This window comes from Mixophyes fleayi, chromosome 11 (assembly GCF_038048845.1).
Source record: "Mixophyes fleayi isolate aMixFle1 chromosome 11, aMixFle1.hap1, whole genome shotgun sequence".
Taxonomy (NCBI): Eukaryota; Metazoa; Chordata; class Amphibia; order Anura; family Limnodynastidae; genus Mixophyes; species Mixophyes fleayi.
Window position 1 is genome coordinate 22,622,904 of NC_134412.1, and position 15,740 is coordinate 22,638,643.

Sequence of the window (15,740 nt, forward strand, 5' to 3'; positions counted from 1 at the left end):
GGGAAGGCAGGCAAAAGACAAACAAAAAACCAAATACACATGATATACAAGAATTTATTTCAATTGCACTGGAAATACATGAGAACCACAATTAAAAAAGGCAATAAAAACGTTAGTCACTTCTTCCTGTAAAGTTTTTGTAATACGATTTAGTAAAAATGGTTTGCATAGAACCCCCTTTCCACAATGCAATGATTGAGTTTCGGAAGCACCAGTTCTAGAAGAGAATCTCTCTGACGAGAGAAACAGAGGTAACAGGAAGTATCGAACTGAAACAGGATGTAATAGTAGCTCCTAAAAGTCACCAACATGAAGCAGATCATTAATATTCTCTCACTTATGGTGATGTGATACCAAAAGGGATAGATTTTCGCTTTTAGCAAATGAAGTGTTATTGCCCTGTTATCCAAAAAAAGTAACTTTTCACCAAATTAACTACTTAGGAAGTGTAAAAAGGCAAAATATGGCAGACCAATCATATGCAGGAAAAAAAATGAAAAATGAATGCGAGCTATACAAATGATTGTCTATTCCTAAAATTCAAGATAACTGTTTAGAAAAGTACTGTTATGTTAGTCCACATAAAGCCGCTAGAGTAATATTGACAAAGAACTCAACAGCCCACGGAACAGAAGAAATGGCTGCACAGCATATGGCTGAGGTTATAGTGGTATCAAGTATTTGTCCAGTAAAGTTCATCATTGCACTGAAACATCCATCTACACCTTGTATTCAACAAAAAGTACATGAAAGTAAAATAAATTAAAAATGAAAAAAAAAAAAAAATGTATTACCTAACGGAAAAAATATAAAACAAAATGAAAAGATGAAAAAGCAAAATAAAAATTCACAGCTGGGACAAAGTATTTGTAACAATGTAGCCAATTTTCCCAATTATGTCCAACTTGTTACAAAATCTACTCAAGTGGCTTTAAAACCAGATAATTGTGTGCCAGTTCATTCAGATTAGCTACGTGTGTGAGTTAATATGGAAGCATATTAATTAGATGTGTCCAGCCTCAATTAACCGGCAGGAGATTCCATTGAATTGAAAATAGCACAAAGCTGCTCCCACAAACATAATTTATTCATCAGCACATTTGTTATACTGCTCATAAGCCCATAGGTGGGTCTTCTGCTAGGTTCCTGAAAGAACACAGCCAGGTTCGGCTGAGATAAGGCGACCGCTGCGTATTCTACATAATGCCTGCACTTGAAGATTGTTTTTAAATAAGATGCTGAGCTCTTTAAAGTCTCAATAGAACCAACAGGCGAATTTAGCCATGAAAAAGAGCCAAACATTTAACAGCAGCTTCCGGATGAATAATTTTTTTTTTTTTTTATCTTATTACATCAAAAGCTAAAGGTTTAGACCGTCAAATTACTTCATTGACTTGTACACAACCTTCTGCCCACTTTTACTTACTCAGACTTCCTTCTGTAACACACCCCAGAAGCGCAGCTGCAATGAATCACTGAATTTAAGGAACTGAAAACAATCACCGCGGTTCTATGGAATGCGGAGCAGTCTATCGGTGGGATGGGTGTGCTGACAGACCAAAACCCCCCTTGTTGCTAGCTCTTATTAAAGGCTGCGGTTCTTGTGAGCACAAATACGTGACAAAGTATTTTCCTTTTGTACTTCTAACGGTTTATTATGGTTAAGCAGTGTACACACCTATGCAATCATACTTCAGATGCAATATCTCATGTCAATTTACCTTCAGATCTGTGATCTTCATCTCTCGTAATCATTTGCTGAAAAGACATGGTCCCATTGTTGATTGGGATTTTTAGGAATCCTATAAAGCCAAATCAACAGATGCGATGTGCTTTGGTACGATAAGACATGATGGTGACAGTGTACACACTCTTGCAATATCTGACCAAACTGTTGTGAATCGTGTGATCTGCACTATAACTGCATAGGTGTGTGCCCAGCTAAACTGCCTCTTAAAAGGTACAAAATCTTACGAAATATCCAATCCTTAAGGTCTGAATCAATACATCAGCGCTTCTGTGTGTGGAATCATTGGGGCATTCCATTTTAGGGATTAGCGTCAGAGAACAGCTATGTGGAAGTAACCGGATCCAAGCTGCAGAGATGCAATATGTCGTATCTGGAGACCAGACAACTTTTAATAACTGTTTTGTGAAATATTTGCCTAATTCTGTGGTCTCATTGAATTTCAAAACGCCGCCTTAAGTGTTCCCAGTCATACAGTAAATCACACCTCAATGCCATTCTGCATAGTAAAAGTTGCACAAAGGAGGTGTACAAATCAATACGTCAAAGTAATCTAAAGGGATAATACCAACCCACAATACAGTTCAGTGTTAACAATTTGGTGGTACAAACCACTTAACTCCAGATATATTGAACAATAATAACTGCCATTTATATCCAGATTCAACATAAAGAGGAAATACCACCATTGATTAAAAAAACAAAACAAACTCCAAACTAAAATCAAATTAGTCATACAACCACTGATCCTGTTTTTTTGCACGTCGAATGATAGGGACAACTGTACATGGGCCTGGTTTTGAAATTGGGGGTTGAAAATTCATTACATATAATCCCAATTTTTTTCTCTTGTGTATGAATCCTTTGTGCCTGCTCTCAGCTACAGCGACACCAGCTGACACCGACAATACTTCTTTCAATATTCAGAAAAACATCCGGTACTCACTGGCTCAGATAAGAAATTAATCATCTTTGTGGGTGCTACACAAATTCATCCAGAAACAAGTCTGGTTTTAGACGCTGGAGTAAGGATACAAATGAAGAGTTAAATAGCTATTGTTACTATACTTTTTGTTACATGAGTCTTAACAATAGCGGATCATCCGTTTGTTAAATACTGCAATCCCAAACAAAACGTGTGTTTTACAAACCTAAAAAAACTTCTCCCAGGCAGACATTCTTCTAAGTGGAGATGGAGAAAATTGCTACATTATTAGCAATATCCAAAGAAAGTTGTGTAATCAGTCATTTCAAATAAATCCTATGATCTGTTAAACATATAGAAATCTTTAACAAAAATGTTCTACAATGGTTTTAAGTGAAAGAAATAAAAAGTATTTTCTTCTTGGAACATAAAAAATATTTAGGAACTTTCTTTTTCACCATACGACCGGTGATTACAATCCCCTCTTATGAAAATGTGACCAGGTCTTACAATTCCGTCATAAAAACAGGCTGAGGTACACAGAACACATTGCTTTTGTTTTCGGCCGCAAAAGCTTACAAAAAGGCAACGCATGGTTGTCAGTACATAAATGGGAAGAGACACTTTTTTTCACTTGTTCCAAGCTGGTACCAATATTTTAGACACTGGCCAGTTACACAGCGGGAGACAGCTCTCTCAAAGCAGCATTACATGTTACAGAGAAGAAAGCTGCAGCCTAGCAGGGTACAGTATACAATCATAAAACGTTACACCGTTTTATAAAGGAACAATGCACTTTCGGAGATTGACAAAACAAATCTGCACAACATGCAATGCTGCTTTTTTTTCTTACAGAATAGGAGACTAAACCATTTTCCCTTTATTTAAATAACGGAACTTTGTTTTTGTTTTTTTTTCAAGGTGCAAACTTCACAATGCTAATATCTTTGCGTGTAGCAAAAACTAATATCAATACTCTTTCAAAATCCCTGGATTCACTTCAGAACACGGGAATAGGTGCCCATTCTTGTAACCTTTGTCCTCACCCATTGACAGTTCTCATAAAATATCCTTTTTCTTTCTCATCCTCTTTTAAAAATGTAAGGGCACAACTTCAAGTATTAAATCAAAAGAGGCTCTTAAAAAATACCCAAAAACATTGTATATATTAAAAAGGCACAAGTTATAATATATATAAAAAAAAAAAAAAACCAAGGAGAAAAATAAAACAAATGATCCCCAAATGAAAGGCTAGTTGTAGCCCGTAGCCATGTGGCGCAGAGCTTTTCTCACGGAGTCCCTGAAGGAAGCAACGGTTAGCTGTGCCGTCAGTGCTGGAGTGAATTGGAATTAAGTTTGTGCTTCCAGAAATAGAAGGGCTTATGAAAGCTGCGCTCAGGACTTCAACAAAAGTTTTAAGAATATCTCCAGATGGCAACGGTGGCAGTGAGCACACCAGCTAGGAAGACCCCGATCGTTTGCCAGGTAGGTGTGCCAAAATAAGATAGAAGGCCCTCCTATTGGATGAAAAGAGATCAGAATTAAAAATTAAGTGTAAGTACAAGATACAGTATTAGAGGATGTATTTTATCACCTTATGTCAAACTACAGAATAATATATATTCAGTCCAATGGGGTGAATGAAGGTGGCGCAGTAAGAAAAAGAAAAATGATAGACAATGAATGAGACATCAGATAATGGCCTTTTAGAGCAGGCCTGTCCAACCTGCGGCCCTCAATGGGGTTGTGAAACTACAAGTGCCAGCATGCCCTTCCTATCATCAACTGGTTGTCAAAGCATGCTGGGGCTTGTAGTTTCACAACACCTGGAGGGCCGCAGGTTGGACAGGCCTGGTTTAGAGCTTTATTCACCCATTTACCTTCCCTAACTGGCCATAACAGCTGCTATAGATTAACGTATCAGAATGGTTTCAGAAGACTAGCCAGGATGGCATCCGTCATGGCAAAGAAAACATAATACCTATGCCAGTAGGGGCTTGATATCTCACTTAATCTGCAACGCAATTTGACCCCAGCTGTATCTATACATAGCTGCTGTTTGATTATAAAATGTTTGAAAAGGCAACACAGGCCGAGGATGCAGTCACAGAAACGACAGCATAAGCAGTACATTATTTTAATAATGGATGGTTAGGGTTTACTAGGTATCAAATCATACACAACTATTACTGACCCAAACTTGAACATACCATGTAATTTGTTGGTATGAAGTAATCAGTCAATTTCTAGTCACCTGCCCACCGGTCCCCGTAGGCGGCAGTCACCTGCCCACCGGTCCCCGTAGGCGGCAGTCACCTGCCCACCGGTCCCCGTAGGCGGCAGTCACCTGCCCACCGGTCCCCGTAGGCGGCAGTCACCTGCCCACCGGTCCCCGTAGGCGGCAGTCACCTGCCCACCGCTCCCCAGGGCTACACGTTACAGGGGCATTAGAGCAGACAGTAAGTCAATGGTAGATAATGGAAAGAGCAGGGTCCTCGAATAGCTTATTTGAGTTGCAAGACTCCTGTCAAACTGGCGCAGGCAGATTGTTTCACATAAAAGGTGCATTTCACACCACAAAGTTCATACAGGCTTGTTGCAGTTACATACACACAACCTGAAGTGTAACCTAACTCACCCAGCCTCCTTGATCTCTTATCCACTGGACAACGTATTTTCTGAGGTATTCCATGGTCCAGTCAATGATTGCGCGAATCATTTGTGGGACGCGTGTACACAGTGCCTGCAGGATATAGACAATTACTTGCTCGCTCACAACATGGAACTAGTTATTGCACCAATCTAAAACATTCGGCAAAATAAAATACCTTCAAAGAGGATACCAAGACTGACAACAATGTAAATTAATGCGAATGTTGACAAACTACTCTAAACGTGTAAAGCAGAGATCTGGAAGTCCCAGGTCGACAAGTTATAAACAGTCCATTGGGCAGAAGTGGTAAAGTCTTTCTGACTGTTCGTTAATGAGTTATGGTTAAAAGGATGGTAAACATTGGACAGATTTATAACCTTAAAGACACATTTTAGAATTAAGTAATTTAATATCTAATTATGGAGAATGGAAGACTACAAAATAAAATAATTACCTTTATTTACACACACAATGTAGACGGTCTACTCTGATAACGCTTCTCCCAAACATAGTTTCTCCACCACCAGCTACAAATGTTATTCCACTACCTTATGAAATCTCTTTGAACGTAATGATGGCTCTGTAATCTGTTTCATGCAATTGTAGGTCATATTTGTATACCCAACATTAGATTCAAAAAGGTGTTTATCATAGAACAAGCAGTATGCTATAACCAAATCAGGAGTCTCAGAGGGTTCCCTGCTGGAAAACAAATGGTCAGATGTTACAGCCAGGGGGACTCAAGCTTGCCCAACTAAGAATAATGTCATATGTAAACACTTAAGATTATTTCTCCTGCAGGTGATTGATTATACACAATGTTTTTCGGGTGCAAAATCTAAAGCTGGGTACACACTACACGGTTTTCGTCCAATAATCGGCTCAATCAGCCGACATACGACCGCTCGTTCAAAAGTCGGGTCAGTGACACGATGGTCGAAAGTCTGCCCAAATGCCTGTTTAATATTTTCGTTCCAATCTCGTTTCCGCTGTGTAGTGTGTATAAACTTCCGACCGATCCACAACAGTGAGTACGAAATTACAGTCATTGCTCACGACAACATGGCTGTAAAAAGTCGCTAAAGGGACGTCCGCTCTTCCCTTTATCGTCCTAAACAAGGCTAGTGTGTATGCAGTCCATGGACCGAGCGATCGGACCATCGATCGCAGGTAAAATCGCTCGGCATAAAAAGTTGGTGGAAAATTCTGTAGTGTGTACCCAGCTTTAGACTTGATCCCACTCCTTAAGTACTGGCTACAGACTAAACCACTCTTTAACCCACCACACGGATTAGCAAATGTCTAATGCTAAATAAAAAAATCACTTGCAGCGTTTTTAGCCATTTGTAGGATTGAAACCTTGCTACGTCAAGGCACTCCTACAGTTCACAGAGTGCTTATAAATGCATTCCATGCAGAACAAGATTTCTTCAAAAGATTTTTTTACTCACCTTAAGGACCAGCTTGCAGGCAAAGTAAAACAGAGCTACCACTCGCCCCCAGTTAAAGTTGCCATCAGCAAACATTTCAGTAGCCACACGGAAGAAGACCTCTTTGGGAGGGTTGCTCTGCACCTGCTCAATCATCCTAGCAGAGAAAAAGCAGAAGTATAATGAATGCTTTCAAACAAGTCAACCCATGCTTAATAGCTGCCCAGTGGTTTCAATTACCGCAGCATTCCCACTTATTTCCCCTCCTGGCTGTGGAGGGGGCGAGAGTGGGAGGACACTGTCAGAGACAGATAGGGGGTCCATTTCTTTTTGTAGGATATTGACAGTTTTTGCAAGAGTTCATTACACTACGAAAAATGCACAAGTGCCACACAAAGGGGCAGACTCAATTCCCCATGTTGTTCTTTAGAGCAAAAATCAGCGTTGAAGTTACTATACGAACGGTAATAATGCACGCCACGGAACTGAATCTGCCCCAAAGTGTTATATGGTCTAGGTACGATGTAAAGTGCTTCAGGGAAGATATCTTTTTATGCTTTTTTTTTTGTGTTTTTGTTTAAATATTTGTTTTGTTACACAAAGAAAAACAAAATTTTTAACGCTCTGGAAAGACCCTATAGTGAGGGGAGGGTCTAATGGATCTCTCCTACACACTATTAGGTTCAGTGTTATGGGACTAAGTTTTATATATGTAAGCTGCTATTAAACTCTGAATCTTATAGTATTAGTAGCAAGTTAGACTCAAGCAGGTCATCATCATGACATTGAAAGGTCTGGAAGTGAATTGATTCCAGCAGTCCCCTTAGCTTGTCATTGACAGGCTGTGTACAAAGAAGACAGCGTAGGAACGACCGTGCGGATTTATGGGATAATTTCTTGACCACCAAAATCATTCTGAGATGCCTATCCATTGATTTCCTTTTGAAACAATCTCCCCTTCACCCAACTTGAAAAACCGCAGAGGCCGCAAAAGCTGGGGCCACTGGCACCTCATCAACCCTTAAATCTCCAGACAAAGCATGCAAGAGAATTTAGAAAGACGACACCCATGCAGCTAAATGGGCAGCAGCTCTTAATGAATAAGTATGTGCTTTAACTGATGGTTAATTCAACTCAACCACAAATCTGCAAACCCCTCGCTGTGACACCACTAACAACTGCTTTAAACAAGGTAATATTTTTAGACCATACCTCTGCAGCTCCATGTTCCCGTCCAACTCGTCTCCTATCCTTCGAAGGCATTCGCTCAACTTCTTAGTAGAAGGGTTCTCCTGCAGCTCAGCTGCGACCAGCTCTGGAACGTCTGCATTAGCTGCTGCTGGATTGCGGTGCATCCGATCCATGATAAACCTGATGTGTAAGAGAGGATTAGAAGACTCTCCCTTACACAGATAGGACAACGTGCATCAAAAGGGAGTCAATATGGAGTTAAAGCAAGTAATATACTAGCAGGAAATAGACCATGTTTCAAAATAGTGGGCAGCACGGTGGCTTAGTGGTTAGCACTTCTGCCTCACAGCACTGGGGTCATGAGTTTGATTCCTGACCATGGCCTTATCTGTGTGGAGTTTGTATATTCTCCCCGTGCTTGTGTGGGTTTCCTCCGGGTGCTCCGGTTTCCTTCCACATTCCAAAAACATACTAGTAGGTTAATTGGTTGCTATCAAAATTTACGTGTGTGTGTGTGTGTGTGTGTGTGTGTGTGTGTGTGTAGGTTAGGGAATTTAGATTGTAAGCTCCTATGGGGCAGAGACTGATGTGAGTGAGTTCTCTGTACAGCGCTGCGGAATAAGTAGCACTATATAAATAGCTGCTGATGATGATATGGCCACATGATAAAAATAACAAAAAGCAGAAGCTCCTATTGTGACTGCAGCAAGAGAATTCATTAAACTACTTACCCACGCAGCAGCAGGTCGCCTGTCTGCAGGATCTGTTCCGGCGTCGCAGCTGCAAATAAGACAATGTTAGAGATGTAACTAAACAAATATGTATATAATTAGCAGCTATTGCAACCCAGAGAGGGCAAATTATAATGCATATGTCTTACAAAATATCACAATATACTATTAGAAGGCACTAGGCCATCTGTGCCGACTGAACTCTCCTTCACTAACTGACTGATGTTTTTACAATTCTGATTCCTATTGTGGTCATTAACATTCGTAGGCAAGTTCAAGTACAGAGATACATGTTTTTTTTACCTGACCTTGTGGGTCTTTAAATAGACTTTAAAAGGAGATTTTTTTTTGATTTTTTTTTAAAAAAAAAAAAAAGATCTTAAAATGCTTAAACCTTGTAAATGTTACTGCCCAAAATAATAAATTACTTGGGAAATAACTATTAATCTTATGACATACCTAAACTTAAATGCAGAAACTCAATTGATACATGGGGTCTTTACAAACTGGTGACTGAGCTCAACTGAACACCGGCAGAAACTAGCAAGCCCCCCATGGACAATGAAGGCAACAGACACTTTCGGTGGAGATAGGTGACATTCATGTACTTAAGATGCACTCAGTTTAAAGCAGCAATCCCACATTTTTTTATTTTTTTTTATTTAAAAAGCAAGTTTCCAACCAGTTGGACGTGAATCAGATTTGCAATTCAGCAGTCAAGTTCATTCTCAGGGTCACCTGATCTCTGAGACAGAGCCCTCCCGCTAAGTACATGCTGGCAGGAGGAAGGGAGGGGAGATTGTGCTGGAATAATAAGCATGCATTCCAAAGTGCCTCTGCTCACTACATCATGTTATGCAACTGTGGCTGCCAGGTAGTCCCATGATACTTAGCAAAATCTTTAATAGTAGCTTCATAAAAAAAAAATTAAGGCCATTAATTCCTTAGGGTCAATGAAGAGCGATTTATGTTAAAATAAACAAACAAAACCTTTTTCATTAGATTGCAGTTTTAACTGAGCCTCAGAGGATAAGCAAAAAACAAACAAACAGTGAAGTGCTCATTATTGTAATTGATGGTAATGCACACAACTATATCCATCTGAACCTTGTGGTTAGGCTGTCACTTTCATGCAGAAAGGTGAGCTTATAACCTGCACCCTTCCCAGACTTGCACACCCACACTCCTGCGCCCTCCCCAAAACGTGAAGAAGCTTCACTTAAAATGCTTGTGCTTGACATACACATTTTCTTTTATTTGTTGCTTTGGACCCTCACAAACATCCACATGATTGAAATAGACCGCAAACAGTGTGCCACTGAGGACCCAGCTGTATGCATGAGCTGGCCACTTAATATCACACCAAGGAAGACTATTTTGGAGCAGAGAAGAGAAAAGGAGGAACATGATAGAAACTTAAATCAAGGGGTTTTAACAAGGTACAAGGAGGAAACATTCTTCAAAGGAAGAGAAATATTAGGACACGAGAACATGCACTGGAGGGAAGTAGGTTCAGAGGAAATTTGAGGAAAACTACTTCACAGAAAGGGTAGAGGATAAGTGGAATAGCCTCCCATCAGAGGTGGTATTATCATTTATTTGTAAGGCGCCACAAGGTTTCCGCAGAGTCGTACATAGTACAAACAGTTGACCATACAGGGTAAAACAGTACAGAAAAAAAAGATTCCAGAAGCTCCAGTCATAGCATTTACAGATAGGTGGAGCAGAAGAAATGGTGTAGACAGGAGGGAGGAAGGCCCTGCTCGTAAGAGCTTACATCCTAAAGGGAGGGCAACAGACAGCAGATACAGAGGGAGTCAGAAGAGGGGATCAAACACAGAAGGAGCGAGTAAAGGCAGGGAAGAGAATGAGCATGGAGAGAGGATTAGGTGGATGGCTGGTAGGCTTCGCGGAGGTGAGGTTTAAGTGTCCATTTGAAAGAGCACAAGTTACGGGACAGTCAGATGAAGTGTGGGAGGTCATTCCAGTGGAGAGGGCAAGCTGGTAAAAAAATCTTGGATTCAGGAATGGAATGAGGTGACCAAGGTGGAGGAGAGGCGACGGTCAGTGGTCGAGCGCAGGGAGCGGGAGTGGATGGAGAATAGGTTGGAGAGATAAGGGACGGTTGTGTGGGAGGGGGCCTTGTAAGTGATGGTGAGGAGGTCGAAAAAAAATTCTGATGGGAAAGGGGAGCCAGTGTAAGGCCAGGCAGAGAGGGGAGGCAGAAGAAGAGCGGCGTGAAAGAAAGAGGAGTCGTACGGCTGTGTTAAATATAGAACGAAGGGGAGAGCGGGAAAGACGGGTGAGAAAGTTACAATAATCAAGTTGAGAAATGATGAGTGCATGGATGATGGCTTTATTGGCATCTTGAGATAGGAAGGGTCGGATATGGGCAATGTTACGTAGTTGGAAGAGGCCAATACAGTAAAGCAATTTAAACATGCATGGGATAGACATAAGGACATCCTTACAAAATAACAAAGGATCAAATGGGGTTTGAGGTTACCACAGGTTAAAAAAAATGGGCAGACTAGATTGACCAAGTCGTTCTTATCCATCAAATTCAATGTTTGTTTCTATGTTTTAACAAAATATCATTTAAAATTTAACAAGGAGATCACTGAATCTAGTGAGGGTATATTTTTACGTAACTGGACCGTGTTTATGACGTTAGATCGCGAAATAAATAAAACTTATCAAAGCAAATAGGTGACCCTCCAAACATCTGAATACAACTGTCTTTGATGACAGAATTATACTGAGGACGAACCATTCCTTTCTCTCTAAAGCAGTCTTAGATTTCCACAAATCTCAGAAATAGTGTGGTATTAATTTCATTCCAATCCAAAAGCAGTGTAAAAAAAATATGACTAATTGCTTGGATGTGATAATATGCATACAAGATCCTGGAGAAAGTAAGGCTAGCTTTTCATTCAGTGACAGGGCAAAACAAAGGCTAAACCCAAGGAGGGCTACAATAGCCAGATGGAACAAATAGGCCATTTTCTGGAGCGGTGCAGCATTAAATAGAACAGGGACACATTCCATCACAGCTGTAACAACTTTTTGGAAGGAAAGAGCTTCATTCTCAGAGGACCAAGTAGCAACTTTGTCTAGTTTCCACACCCTTTCCCCAAACATAAAACGGGCATCTTGTCTAACCAGGAAATGGCTTTTAAACTAAAGGTCATGCAGTACATAGTATATCCTTAAATAATCCATGACGGTGGTGCAATAGAGAATAATTAATAACTTGCCGGTAATAGTGTTTTTATTTAATAGCTATAACAGTACCTTTATTACACACAATTACTACAGTTTTAGCATGTTACGCAATACTCTAATCCACAGTGCCGATGTGGTTATTTATAACTTACTGGAGAGAGAGGGAGTCTACTTTCTGAACCTTTCAGGTTTATGGGCCTAAATTAAATTTAAACATTTGCAATTCATTTTCAAAATGAAAGAAAACGAAAGTGTTGACTTGACTTCCCCTCCTGCACTATGACTTAACAAGAAAACCAAGGACACAAACACCAATTCTCAGTAGTGTTCTCATATACTGTACAAAACAAGGCAGATGGTGCTTGCTTGCCTTAGTTTCCTGGTATGAGTCACCTTCCCATCTCTGTATGTTGACCTATAGGCCTCGTTTCCAAGACCACAGACATCTACTCTACCTGGAACCAACTTTGCTCACTGCTGTCCAGTGTTTATCCTTCTACCGGTACTAAGCTCAGGTTACAAAAATAAAATCAGAAATACACAGGAGAAGCAGAAGTCTTGGGTTAACCCAAGGGACATCAGCTTTGTAATAAACTACATTCTGTGGTTAGGCATTCTAAGCTCCACATTTGAGAAGCATAAAACACAGGCTTGAAACAAACTTCCTTAGTGATTTCAACCAAGTGCAACGGAAACACGTCAAATATGAAAATGCTTATCAAGTGTTCTCTACAGTCACTGAAGCCAATTAGGTTTACATGGACATTCAGTTACATAACAATAAGAGCTTTGGAGCGTACAAGACAAAAAAATAGTGGCAGAATGACATCATTAAAAGTTTTAAAAACACTTCTGGGTTTAAGCGGATGCCATCATTTTCAAATTCCATTTAAGCACTGCCCTATAGTGACACACCCGCTGTGACTCACAATTCATTGGATGGTCTAACAGAATTTCTGGAGAATGTGTGTGAGGACAGGGATCAAAAAGCTTAATTGGGTTGCAAGTGAAAAAGATAAGACATGTGATATTTTGGTAGCTGCATTATGTGAAGGCGAGAGCACCACGTGAACAAAATGCACATATATCTCTACCCAGAAACCTGTATCAACGTCAAGTTCAACAACAGAAGATAAAGAAAAGATGTCCATTCCGTTCAAGGAAGTGTCCGTTTACAAACACAAACAAAACACAAGGCGACTATCATGTTTAGGAGAAAAAATAAATAAATACATCTTGAATGTGGTGGTTTATCACCAAAACAACCAACGAAAGAACTTTACCCATTTCAAAGTTTCAGTCCACATAAACAAAAGGAAGAATCATCTGTGAAGTAGTTCATGCAAAACAACCACTAACAAAGAAATATTATAAAACCATTTGATGTGTTCTGTGTCACAATAGGAACTGTTAAAACGAAACTGTACACAAGCCTGGGTTTTCATATATGCAATTAAACTTCTCTTGATTCTCTTTAATTGTTATTTTAACAAAAGCAGTGTACCATATTACTGTACAACACTACATGCAACTTTACAACGATAGTGACTGTATAACAGTGTACAGAGACATTACCAAATTCATAAGAAATTTAAAACAAATAGCTCTAGAAAATTAAATATGCAACATTACTAAGCACACAATAGAATAAGACTCATACATAAGCCCATTACATGACAATTTATTTGTATAACAGTGAAAGACATTCTGATTTTTAGTTCTTTTGAATAATCAGTTTTCACACTTTGGTAGCAGCAGTTAACATTTTTGTGTTATAATAGGGCTAACAGTTGTATCGTGTCAACTAACAACCTGCTGATCAGAAATACAACCATCACTGTCTAGTAAGACCGTGACCTGTGCAAATAGTTTTATGTGCAAATAGTTTTACATACCGCTTCCTGGGTGGTTGCTAATTACTAAATCACACTTAAACTGGGTACACACTACAGAATTTTCCACCAACTTTTATTTTTTTATGCCGATCGATTTTACATGCGATCGATGTTCCGATCGCTCGGTCCATGGACTGCATACACACTAGCCTTGTTTAGGACGATAAAGGGAAGAGCGGACGTCCCTTTAGCGACTTTTTACAGCCATGTCGTCGTGAGCAATGACTGCAATTTCGTACTCACTGTTGTGGAGCGGTCGGAAGTTTTTACACACTACACAGCGGAAACGAGATTGGAACGAAAATATTAAACGGTACGACCAACCAAATGAGGCGACAATCGTCCATTTGGGCAGACTTTCGACCATCGTGTCACTGCACACACTGACCCGACTTTTGAACAAGCAGTCGTATGTCGGCTGATTGAGCCGATTATTGGACGAAAACCGTGTAGTGTGTACCCAGCTTTAGTTTGAAATGTACAGGGCACAATATCCACCCCCTCGCAATATGCAGTAATGGGGGGTCTGTAAGAAATCCTTAAATTGTACAAACCTACATGCACAGGAGATTGAATACAACAATGAACGCGTTCTACACACTTTCTGGGTCAGCAGAAAGGTTTCTGGCGTAATGTTGTAGAAATTCTCTTACTACAATGCAGCCACTGAGATAAGTGTTCTCTATACATTGTGTGTCCTATGGGAATCTCACTGGTCTGATGTGACAACAAATTCCTTCAATCACAATGAGAGGATGAAGTCATGAGCAGCACTAGGTAGCCTATGACCATCCAAAGTGTAAGCAAGCTCATGCCTGGACTTGTAGTCCCCCCAGCAGCAGCTGAGGGGCCACACATAGCCTCCTATAAGGTCATCTGGGGAGAGGTAATGGGAGGCCTCCATATAGTCCCCCTCCAGGGACCCACACACCTCCATCCTGACTCTCACCTGAGCCACTAGCTTCCCCGCGTCCATTGTTCTCCAGGGCATCGTCTTCATCACCAACATGCCGGGGAGAGTCCCCGCCGGCTCCCTGTTCCGCCATTCCTGCTGCGCCAGAGGAGTTTACTGCCGCCAAGACGCTGCAGAGGAGTCTAAGCTAAGCCACGCCTCCCGTGCGGCTAACGGAGCCTCCTGGCGTCGTGGCGTCCTCTTACCGGCGCCATTTTGACTACTGGCAGACCAGGTCTTCTGCCTTAACTATCTCATTGGAAAGTCAACAAAACAGAGGTTAGGAAACAGGAAGTTGATTGTAAATGAGATAAACACCTCAGGGCTGGGCAGTTGGCAAGCCTTGTAAATATTTTTTTTTTTAGGCTTTTATAAAAACTTAATGTCCTTTTTGTTTTGTTTTGTTTTTTTTGTTTTGTTTTTTTTTGTTGCAGATATATTGGCAACATTTTTTAACGTTTCCAGGGACACGAGTGATACTGTCAGGACAATTTCAGCATAGTTCTTGGTTGCTCCACAGCTAAGGTTCACCAATATAGGAATGGTTAAGATGGGAGGAGGCAGTGCGTGGGTGGATGGGTTGAGAAATAATCACTTGTAGAGCAGATAAGATAGCCTGGGCCATCTAAAGAAATCCTGCCCAAACTGTAGGGTAATGTGATAAATGTTGCTAACTATAGCTGGGTACACACTACAGAAATTTCGACCAACTTTTTATGCCGAGCGATTTTACATGCGATCGATGTTCCGATCGCTCGGTCCATGGACTGCATACACACTAGCCTTGTTTAGGACGATAAAGGGAAGAGCGGACGTCCCTTTAGCGACTTTTTGCAGCCATGTTGTCGTGAGCAACGACTGTAATTTCGTACTCACTGTTGTGGATCGGTCGGAAGTTTATACACACTACACAGCGGAAACGAGATTGGAATGAAAATATTAAACAGTACGACCAACCAAATGAGGCGACAATCGTCCATTTGGGCAGACT

At 40.6% G+C, this 15,740-nt stretch overlaps 1 protein-coding gene across 1 annotated transcript; it reads right to left on the bottom strand.

Annotated features, from left to right (window-relative positions):
* Nucleotides 1-37: 37 nt before the first annotated feature.
* Nucleotides 38-14,915, bottom strand: BAX (BCL2 associated X, apoptosis regulator). Its single transcript, XM_075191311.1, has 6 exons — nucleotides 14,747-14,915; nucleotides 8,678-8,726; nucleotides 7,968-8,126; nucleotides 6,777-6,912; nucleotides 5,311-5,415; nucleotides 38-4,189 (listed from the first exon to the last, which is right to left on the bottom strand). Exons 1-6 carry the CDS (start codon nucleotides 14,841-14,843, stop codon nucleotides 4,088-4,090), a joined length of 648 nt encoding a protein of 215 aa, XP_075047412.1. The 5' UTR covers nucleotides 14,844-14,915; the 3' UTR covers nucleotides 38-4,087.
* Between the last annotated feature and the right edge of the window lie 825 nt (nucleotides 14,916-15,740).